General features: G+C 37.5%; 1 protein-coding gene across 1 annotated transcript in view; it reads left to right on the forward strand.

Annotated features, from left to right (window-relative positions):
• The window catches only part of lace1 (lactation elevated 1), a 50114-nt gene extending 38806 nt beyond the window's left edge, over nt 1-11308 (forward strand). The window contains exons 8-13 of the mRNA XM_015369594.1: nt 1429-1511; nt 2172-2242; nt 4411-4511; nt 8365-8505; nt 10355-10462; nt 10634-11308. Coding sequence (XP_015225080.1) covers nt 1429-1511; nt 2172-2242; nt 4411-4511; nt 8365-8505; nt 10355-10462; nt 10634-10780 — 651 coding nt within the window. The 3' untranslated portion in view covers nt 10781-11308. The remainder of the gene's footprint in view (nt 1-1428; nt 1512-2171; nt 2243-4410; nt 4512-8364; nt 8506-10354; nt 10463-10633) is intronic.
• Nucleotides 11309-11517: the final 209 nt, after the last annotated feature.

An 11517-nucleotide genomic window follows, 5' to 3' on the forward strand; every position in this document is an offset into this window, starting at 1 on the left:
TTTTTTTTTTTTTTTTTTTTTTTTTTTTTTTTTTTTTTTTTTGCTTTTGGTAGAGTATTTACCGGTTGGTGGGGTCACCGAAGGTTGATGAAATGACACCTCCCTTTTGTGCGCAAGGGAGGGCGAGTTTGTCAGGTTGTTATTAAGCCTGATTCAGCCAATTGGCTCAGAGTGGGAACCCCGTTTGTGTGAGCGGACACGGAGATAAAAAGTTGACAGCGGAGAAGAATAGAGTATTTCCGTCCCCATGCTTTGTGATGATTACTAATTATCCTGCAGCTTAAGGAGGCCAGTGGCAGAAATTCACTGATTTTATAATTTAATGGAGCTGTCGCAGGATACTCAGTCAGCCGTTGATGGCTTGCCTGGAATGATATGCAATTCCTCTCTTTTCTTTGATAGAATAGTGGCGATGATGATTATAGTTTGCGCTGCACTCCCTGACATGAATCCTGTTGACGTTTTACACTATTTCAAAAAGTTTCACAGGTTCACTTCAGCTTGAGTGCAGCAGAACAATAGTTTGGCTCAATAAACCATAAAGCAGTGGCACAAAATCTTTGAGCTGTCAACAGATGGGTCCATGTTATCCTGTCGCCCTCTGTAGTCCTGTCATTTTTATTTGTTCACACAGTATTTCCTCTTTATTTCACTAGAGAATAGCCTAAGCCTAAGCATTTAGTTCCTGCAGTACAAGAAGCAAAACTTAACAGTTTTGTAATCTTCTGAATCGTAGCAAAACATGATATAAAACTTGATCAATTTACTCCTTTGTAACCAGATTAATCTGAAGCTCTTCACACAAACATTGACCTCCTTCGTGCAAACCTGAGAACTTGCAAATTTTCTGAAAATTGAACGCTCTTTAATATCTGTTTACTTGGACTTTATGTGCTTTAATGAAATATCCTTCAATCTAAAGTCTGATTTTTTTTATTTATTTATTGCTTGATGCAGATGCCTCATGAAGACCTTCAGGTCCTTATGAGGCATAATGCTGACATTAACCTAAATAACTTGATTCTCTTCCTTTAATAATTACTTCCCTAATGTTATGGCTAAGATTATATTTGTGGTGTAAAATGAAAATTTTAAGCTGAACAGATGTGTCTGTACTTTAGAGCAAAACCCTCAAATATCTTTTGGATCAAATTATCCTGCAGAAATTCAGCAGCACAATCAAGTCAGTTATCCTGCTTCTTTCAGAAATCAGTAATAGGTAAAAAAAAATATTTCGCTTCCCAATTATATCCATAGAACCCCAACCATCACCCCAATATATTTCTTTATTTAATACTAAAGAATACTTATAGTTTTCTCTTAATTTTTAATGTTTATTCTAAGATCTTTAGCTTATCATAACTTCTTAATTGCAAACCCAAATAATAAGTAAAATTAAGGAACATGTATTTCTCTGTGTGCGTGCAGGAATACTGTCACACCGTCTGCCTGGACTCTGGGACTGACTACAGGAGGCTGGACAGGCCTGGAGCTGGAAAACTCTACTACCTGTAAGACTTGCATGCGTCATCGTTTCCCTTCAGTGAACAGTCCAGCTCAGAGACGGTGGAGAGGTCTGATTGCGCATCCACACAAACATTTACACATAGGAAATGTTTGTGCACATGATGTAGTTAGATTTTTTTTTTCTTTTTTGTAAAAGATTCAAAGAGAAGGCAAACAGATGCATAAATGGGTAGAAGCAGGCAGGGAGGTTTATAAAGACCTGCATTACCTTGAAAGAGCCATGAAAAGAATGAAAGGAATCAATAGAACATGAGAAAATGGCAGAGCTTTAAAAGCTACTTTTTTATTTTCCTCATTACATATCCGCTCTTAGGAACGCACACACACACAGCTAAACAAGTTTGGGCCATTCAAGTGCATGAAAACACAGAGCATCACACCCCTTTTACCGGGAGTTAAAACACAAGCTTACAAACACACACATAAACTCTCCACCGACTCATTTTGACGAGTATTCATAGGCTGACGCTCGTGTTTAGATTCTAACATCCGTATTTTTTTTGCTGATGGAGTGAAAAGCTAAGTGCTCAACACCAAAGCTCTGCTTGCTTCCAGCGTTTGATGTGGCCACTTCAGCGTTATTAATTTTATATCCAATTGTTTCCTGTGTGGTTTTGCTGTGTGTCTGTGTGTTTGGTGTGCAGCTCGGGGGAGCCCGGAGCAGAGGCTTACCTGGACACACTCTTTGAGGAGATGTCAATAAGACAGAGAAGTGGTAAGAAAGTTTGACTCTGTCCACCTTTTAATGTGTCGTTAGGTATTAAGTTATTTTGGACAATTTGTTTTCACCAAATCTATGTTTTTGTGACTAAACTTTTAAAGAAGTGTTAAAATTTTGCTTCAAGCCATTTCCTTTTAACCCTAAACATATAAAGGAACACACCAAACTGAAATAAGGGCAAAAATAGGGAGGTTAAAAACACATTTTTAAATCACTTTATATACCAGGGACTGAAAAGGCTCATCCTTTTTGGGGGGAGGGTTTAACTGGCGTCCATACAGACATATCTGTTTTTGGTTTTTTTACTAATTTTCTTGTTTGTTTCTTTGTAAATATCCCAAACCGTTGCATGACAAGTTTTTTGGGAACGTTATAGAATAGTCTGGATAAGCAAGAACCAATCAATGTCACCCCTCTCCGCTTCCAGCGTCAATTGTTGTTTTATACGTCCAAAAAATCTCCCACAGATACAGGAAAATAGAGAAAAATATGCTACAAACTTCATGATCATCATTTTAATCACAAAACAACCATTTAAGTGTGAATGGGAAAGGAAGGGAGTGGCACAGACCCACGTTAACAGGAAAATAAGAAGTGCTTTGCTTTGTAATGTAAACATCTAACATCTGTGTAGTCAAAAACATTTGTTTTATGATTGCTCCAAATCTTATTTCGAGCTATTACTCCACAAAAGTTGGGAAAGCGATGTATACCGAAAAGTTACGTTTTTAAGTTAATAGTCTTTTATTTATACAACAATACACTCACCGGCCACTTTATTAGGTACCCCATGCTAGTAACGGGTTGAACCCCCTTTTGCCTTCAGAACTGTCTCAATTCTTCGTGGCATAGATTCAACAAGGTGCTGGAAGCATTCCTCAGGGAGTTTGGTCCATATTGACATGATGGCATCACACAGTTGCCGCAGATTTGTCGGCTGCACATCCATGATGCGAATCTCCCGTTCCACCACATCCCAAAGATGCTCTATTGGATTGAGATCTGGTGACTGTGGAGGCCATTTGAGTACAGTGAACTCATTGTCATGTTCAAGAAACCAGTCTGAGATGATTCCAGCTTTATGACATGGCGCATTATCCTGCTGAAAGTAGCCATCAGAAGTTGGGTACATTGTGGTCATAAAGGGATGGACATGGTCAGCAACAATACTCAGGTAGGCTGTGGCGTTGCAACGATGCTCAATTGGTACCAAGGGGCCCAAAGAGTGCCAAGAAAATATTTCCCACACCATGACACCACCACCACTAGCCTGAACCGTTGATAGAAGGCAGGATGGATCCATGCTTTCATGTTGTAGACGCCAAATTCTGACCCTACCATCCGAATATCGCAGCAGAAATCGAGACTCATCAGACCAGGCAACGTTTTTCCAATCTTCTATTGTCCAATTTCGATGAGCTTGTGCAAATTGTAGCCTCAGTTTCCTGTTCTTAGCTGAAAGGAGTGGCACCCGGTGTGGTCTTCTGCTGCTGTAGCCCATCTGCCTCAAAGTTCGACATACTGTGCGTTCAGAGATGCTCTTCTGCCCACCTTGGTTGTAACGGTTGGTTATTTGAGTCACTGTTGGCCTTCTATCAGCTCGAACCAGTCTGGCCATTCTCCTCTGACCTCTGGCATCAACAAGGCATTTCCGCCCACAAAACTGCCGCTCACTGGATGTTTTTTCTTTTTCGGACCATTCTCTGTAAACCCTAGAGATGGTTGTGCGTGAAAATCCCAGTAGATCAGCAGTTTCTGAAATACTCAGACCAGCCCTTCTGGCACCAACAATCATGCCACGTTCAAAGTCACTCAAATCACCTTTCTTCCCCATACTGATGCTCGGTTTGAACTGCAGGAGATTGTCTTGACCTTGTCTACATGCCTAAATGCACTGAGTTGTCGCCATGTGATTGGCTGCTTAGAAATTAAGTGTTAGCGAGCAGTTGGACAGGTGTACCTAATAAAGTGGCTGGTGAGTGTAGTACTGTACAACAACGATTAAAACAGAGAAAGCTATTAAAGTTAAAAACAGTAAAAAGATTTAGTTTATGACAGTCTGTTATGTGCTGAAATCTATCCTATCCATATTTTGCAATTTCACTATTTTTAAAAAAGAAAATCATTTGTATGATTTCCTCGCTGTGCTTCGCTTCCTCTAGTTATAGGTCCTCGTGTGCTCACTGTGCTGGGCAGAGATGTGATACTACAGAAGACATGTGGCTCCATCGCTGACTGTACTTTTGATGAGCTGTGTGGTAAAGTGAGTACTGCCAAAAAATGATTTGTATGTAGGAAAACAAACGTCTTCTTCTGGGTTTATATTCTTATTATTTCTATCACTCACGCTTCAGGGGTCTTCGACTCCAGTCATCCAGAACCACTGCTATTTCACTCAAAATGTCTCCCTGGTCCATGGCATTAATGGCAAATTAATGGCTCAATTGTATTTCTATTAGACTATGGCAGTCATAATAATGACAAAAACACTGCTGCATGCAGTGTTTGCACATATAAACAGCATTGGAACATGTCCTCACCTGTAAGACTGACAGGGTGTCATGTTAATTTAAAAAAGTGCTCAAAAATGGTCAAATAAGAAAGCTTGACACGGCAGAAGCCCTTGTGGAACTGTTAGTCGGGTATGGTCCCTTTACCCTGACTCTTGTTCTCTCTGGGTTTTGGAAATCCTGGTTTCAGAAAACAAATAAAGTGCAACATAAAGCCTGGTTTTATTTACAGGTTTGTTTCTGCACAGCTACACTAAGTTTCAGCCTTAACATTTAAATCAGTTTAAAATTTAGACTATGTGTTTTTTTAGCCATCATCTTGTAGATGTTTGCTGATTCATTTTACTGATCAATCTTTAGTCTATGCTTTACCCATTTTATCAGTCAAAACATTCAAGAAGACAAAAGACATGCAGCAAAGCAAATCATTTAATCTCCACTTAGCTGAATTAAAAAGCCATGTAGAGATTAAGAAACCAACCCTGCAGAGGAGCTTCCTTCCCAACAGAGCTTCACTATCTTAGTTTTTCTGTTACATACTGTTATATCATCAGTTGTGATAAATCTGCAGTTTTCTTTTTCTCTGTCATCTTTGTCAGGAATCAGGATGATAGGAAAGGAAAGGAGGAATTAAGAACACTTGGGCTGATTACTAATGGTGTAAATCTCAGCTGCTATCATTTCACCTATTGTGGAGTCAACAGTTAGTCCACTATTGTGGGTAGAAAGTTAATCCTGGACTGCTTTGGTCCAGACAGCCTTCAGACTTAAAGACGTCTTAACGGGACTGAAATCACCCAGATGATGCATATCAAACTGGGACAGCTTTCTGAAAAAGGACTACAAAAAATTCCCAAATGTAGCAAATGGTTGAAGCTTTCAGTCAAAAGACCCAGAAAAAATGAAGGTGTGTATATTAGCATGTGTTAAACAGAGAATATGGGATGAAATAATTTAACTTTGTTAGCTTTACGTCCTGTCCAGTGATGGGAGTAGAGGCATTGCATAAAAACAGTATTAGTAACTGCATTAATTTTTTTATTGTAAAAATAATGTAATTACTTTTAATATTGGTAATTAGGGATGCACCGATCCACTTTTTTTCACCTCTGATACGATACCGATATTTGAAGTTTAATGTCGGCCGATACGATACCAAAAACAGCACTGAATTATTACCTAAAAAGTGGTTTTATTGTGTGGAAAAAAACAAAAACTGGGATCATTCTTCAGTGCATATGATTTGACTTCCCTTTTCCTAAAAAAAAAATAGGAAACAACCCAAATATAAAAGTTATGACTCAACTACTGTGTCAACATGTAATAAAAAAGTGTCATTATCAAGTATCATCTCTGTGATTTTTTTGGCTTGTATACTGTTATATGGAAAAAATGAACTTCTTTCTTTTGCTTCCAAAGAAATTAGCTGCTTCCCGCTGCTTCCTTTTTGTTTGCCGAAAATCTCAACATGTTCCTTGTTGTGAAACTTCTGGAGGTGTTTCATTAAGTTGATGGTGTTACAGTGTGAAGATTTAACACCGCAACTTGGAACATTTTTCCCACAAATATTGCACGTAGCCATTGGGCTAGTAGGCTGAGAGAGCTCCATGATAAACAATATGGCCATGTTGTGTTGTTGCGCGGCCGCATGGCGGCAGAGCATAGCATAGAGTTAGAATGAATAGATCGGCCCCTATATCGACCGATCTGGATTTTGTTTTTTTTCCTTATATCTGGACTGATACCGATGAAAATATCGGAGCGGTGCATCCCTATTGGCTATAATCTAAAGATGCTCCTTACACAATGTCTTCACTGACTGACAGCTGGCTAACTTAATCAACACGTTTCTTTTTTTACTTCTCAGTGTTCTGCTCAATTCACTTGCACGCTCTACATTTTTTTATTGTGATTTGTTTTTGTTTTTTGATGTTTGTTTTTATTTAGTCCTGCTGTGTTTTTATAAAGTAATGGGGACTGTGTTTAATTATTTTGCAAAGTATGTTTTACTTTAGAATAGAACTGAAAAACCCTTTATTGTCCCGTAATGGTGAAATTGTGGTGTTACAGCAGCAAAAGGTTATAGCAGAAGTGGTCACACAATGTGGGCCTTAGAAACATGTATAAAAATAACAGAATAAGTGACAGAGTTAAGAAAATAAACAAATAAAATACTGTACTTCAGAGTGCTTTTACAATATAAATACTCTCTATCTGGAGAATAATCAGTAAACAGCTGTGGACATTTTTACAGTAGTGGATATGTGAAAATAGCTGCAGCACTAAGAGAAACTGTGCAAAAATCCGAATGAATGTAACAACTTATTGAGTTAGTTGGGAACAGTGGTGGTTATAGAGTCAACAGCTGCTGGGAGGAAGGATCTATGATAACGCTCCCTGGTGCATTTAGGGTGCAGCAGTGACAACTGGAGAGTACCACCACTTAAGCACCAGCAATTATTTGTGTTTAATTGCATGAAAAATATATTTTTTTCAGCTTCATACCTACCTTACAGCAAGTTAAAAGCTGCAAACGTGCAAAAATATACATTTCTTAAACATCTCATTCGCTATATTTGCTTTTTATTACATTCAAAAAATATAATCACATTAACATAATTATATTGCAGGTAACTTGTCCAACCACACACGCCAAATGATGCAGATTAATGATTATTGTTTTTTAGATATTTAGTCCTCTTAATATTTTACATTTCATAATTAAAGCTCAGGTTGTTTTTAAAGGAAAGTTGTAGTCTTCTATATTTAAGATCATAAAAAAAGACTGGATAGTTGTTTTCACTGGATTGTGTTGTAACTGCATTAAAAACTCAGTTACTTTTATTAGGAAGTAACTATAATTAGTTACTTATTTTACGTAACATTCCAAACTACACTATGTTCCTGTCACTCAAAGGTAATTGGCTGTAACAACGGATTCCTTATATGTCATTCATTCGAAGCATCAGTCTGCTAATTTCCTTCTTTATACTGATGGAGGAAGCAAGAGTTTTGCTTCAAATATCTTTTTTTTTAAGTTTTTTTTTATTTAGTTTTTCGCATATAGTCTCAATTAGAATGGTATAAAGATTTCTAGCCCTTTTGTGGCATATCGCTCACTTCAGACTCCAAATCCACTAACATCTAATAAAATCGGCAGAGATTAAAGCCCTTGTCATTATTATCTCTCAGCCCCGTTTTTTCCCCCTATGCTTTTCTGGTATTGTCCAAAGCTTTCTCTCTATCCAGGTCCTATTTGTCTGCTCAATGTCAAAAAGCAAGACTATTGACGAATTTTTGATTAGTTGAGTCTTTTATAGCCTTTTGCAGCAGTATTCTGCAGTGTTTGTGTAAAGTCTCAACCCTGATGGAGAGTGGAGAGTTTTCGAAGGCATCTGAGCTTCAAGGCTCCCTCTGACATTTGTTGCCATATCCTCATTAATTTTAAGAGCAATTAAATTGAATGACAGCCCCCTCCACCAAGGACATTTGATCAACAAGGGTATTTTGTACAAAATGCTCTTGTTGTAAAATTGTAGAGGTTACTTAGCTGTAAAAATGTGCACCCACTGCTCTCAGTATGTCCCCTTGTTCGCTCTTCTCCAGCCAATGGGTGCGAGCGATTACCTGGAGATGGCCCGGATCTTTGACACCGTGTTCATCCGCCATGTTCCCATCCTGACTCTGACTCTGAAGGACCAGGCCAGGCGCTTCACCACCCTCATAGACAACTTCTATGACAAAAAGGTAAACAGTTCAGATGAAAAGGCAAGTGTAGGAGAATCAATGAGCTCTATATTCCCAACTATTTAATAATAATACATTTATTACCCTTAGTTGAGAATGATTCACTTGTGTAATTTCCGGTGGAACATTAGCAAGGTTGAGCTATTTCTCTCTGGTTTAAAAAATAATAGTCTGTAATTTAGATCAAATCCGAAAATCAGATAGATGGTAACAAGATGGAGCTTTGAAAACCAAACTTCTTATAGAAAAACGTCCTTTTCTGCTTTGTCTGTGACCTTTGGTTGCCCCTCAGGTTTCTGCATACTGCATAAAGTAACAGATTTAATTGAATAAATGATGACAGTCCAGTTTTTTGCTGTTTTTTTTTTTTGCTTTAACTAATAGAACTACTTTAAAGATCGGTTCATACAGGTTACACATCACTTATCCATGTTTATTCAACCTTCTAATCATTGTAAACTACATAAAAAATATTTACAGTTTTCTTAGCGTATTTGTCTGTAGGAATACGGATTGAATCACTTCAGTGCATCAGCCAACTTGCATTTGCCACTTTATTTAGTTAAAGGGATTTACAAATAAGAAATTGCACAGAGTTTAAACACTGAATAAACCAGCAGTGCAAAAGGTCCCATTCAAAATGAAATCTTCATTTGTTATGAAGAATGCCTGGAATAAACACATCAAATATCTGGTCTTTTGACAGTAGGTTCCTTTGCATGTCAAAAAGATGGCCTGTGAGAATTGTTCAAAAAGCTCAAAGAGAGCATTGCCTTGTACAAACAAGGTCAATGATTTAAACAGGCAGCAAAGGTCCTGAATGTAGTTTCAGATTCCAAAAAAATACAAATACTAAAAGAAAACACTTGAAATACTATTTGTGCAGAATTATTTGAATTATTTTTATTATTTCTCTCATTCAAACAGCTATTAGATGGCATGTTTTGTCAATAAATCCAGTTTGCTGTGGAAGTTTAAGTAAGCTTTAGTTTCCTCTCAGTTTAATTCACTTAGATGTAGCAACTGATCACCAAAACTGATTCTTCATACGTGTAAAACTCTGATTGGTAATAAAGCTTTCCAAAAAACAATCCACTGGCCTTTTTTTTCCAAGATTGAAGATGTTTCGCTTCCCATCCAGGAAGCTTTCTCAATTCAAAATTTTGAATTTGAAGTGGATTTTTTTTTTTTTTACTTTTTTGGAATAACAATGACCAGGATGACTGAGAATCTTCACCAGCATATTGTAATAAAGCATTTTTTAGTTTTGATTCTGATAAGACACCACATCATTAAGGTCTGAAATTCTACAAAAGTGAACATCAATCAGAAAACTGGCTTATTGAAACACACTTCTCTGGGCTTTTTTAAACAAACTAAGAGGAGTGATATTGCTAGAGACATCTTGATGTCCCACAGATCCTCTCCGATGCATTTAGGCTACAAAGCATTATCTATAATTGTAGGTACCACTCTGCTGAGATCTAATTTTCTTATCCTTTTTTTTTTTACATATAGGAGCTCAGAATTTTAACGTAGTTAAAGAAGCATCTTAATTTTTATCTCTACCGACAAATGGTCCTTAGTAATCTATATCTTATGAAACTCATAGGGCTTGATATTGTTTATTCTATATTTTGATAAATTAGGAATAAAAACCTCAGTTTACCTGTTCTGACTAGGAAGGTTCAAAACACATTAACTTGGTCAAAACTGTAGAAACTGTAGGTTTAAAGAGGCAGTGGATCCATATAAGTCTTGCTTTTAGATACATAAAACTTAGAGTTATGGATGTGAGGTTTCCTAGCTATTAAAACTCAGGACTTACACCTCTTGTTTTTTGTTCCAGGTGAGAGTGGTGCTTCTGGCAGCAGCTCCATTAGACCGGCTCTTCGTTCATACTGGAGGAGAAGATGAGAGAGATCGACAGCTGCTGGATGACCTGGGCCTCACTGATGTAAGAGCTCCCCTTTCTCACCTCGCAGCGCTGATATGTATTAACTCTACCAGACAGGTTTAAATAGATGATCCAGTAATTAAAACCTGTCAGCTTTCGTCTGAAACGTTTGACTATGACTGGATCTAAGTGTATAAGCTGCTAACTATTATGTTTAACATTCTTTTTTAGGATGCAGCAGAGAGACTCACTCTGTTCACAGCTGAGGAGGAGATCTTTGCCTTCCAAAGGACCATCTCTCGGCTGATGGAGATGCAGACTGAGACTTACTGGGTGGAGGGAGATCGCAGTTACAGCAGTAGACACTTGAACAGTTAACCAGTGGAGCTTACTGCTTTGTTTAGAAACTACCTCCTTACAGCACGGTTCCTCACTAACCAGCCACACACCTTAAGGAAAAAAAATATTTTTATATTTTTTCATTCATACAGCATGATCCATGGTCCTTAAGGGCCAATGTCTTGCATATTTTTAGATTATTCCCATTAGGAACACGAGGTTGTGCAGATGTAAATGTCATCCTGAGGAGGTAATTCAGCAGTTTAAATCGGCTGTTAAATTGGCTAAAATGTTGCAACCAACATAAAGTAGTTTCTCCTTTTTTCAGAGGCCTTCCAGTGTTTTGCATGAAATGAATATATCCTGCAAGATCTGCTTTCTCCCCCTTGTGGACTGGTGATTTAAAAGATAAACAGCCTTCCAGGGAGCATAGCCCACTGAGGACCAAACATCCTCTTTCTGCAGTTGTTTAGTGCCCTCTAGTGGTTGAATGATTTTAAGACCTTTTTTTTTTTTTTTAACTTTTATTTAAAATGTTTGAATCTGTATTTTGCTTAAAATAATAAACTTAAATCTTAACCTTTCACTTAGCTGGATATTTTTTTCAATTAATCTGCAGAAGTATTTATACAACTTGAAGAGTCATGACTCTATGTCACATAAAAACCCACATACCTCATTTTATTTGATCAGGATGTGGTGGAGGGACATAAAGTAGTAATAATTATATAATTTTGAAGTTAAAAGGAAATAATGCAAAGCTTTTAACTGGTCAA

This window comes from Cyprinodon variegatus, unplaced genomic scaffold, assembly GCF_000732505.1.
Source record: "Cyprinodon variegatus isolate N-32 unplaced genomic scaffold, C_variegatus-1.0 Scaffold38, whole genome shotgun sequence".
Classification (NCBI taxonomy): Eukaryota; Metazoa; Chordata; class Actinopteri; order Cyprinodontiformes; family Cyprinodontidae; genus Cyprinodon; species Cyprinodon variegatus.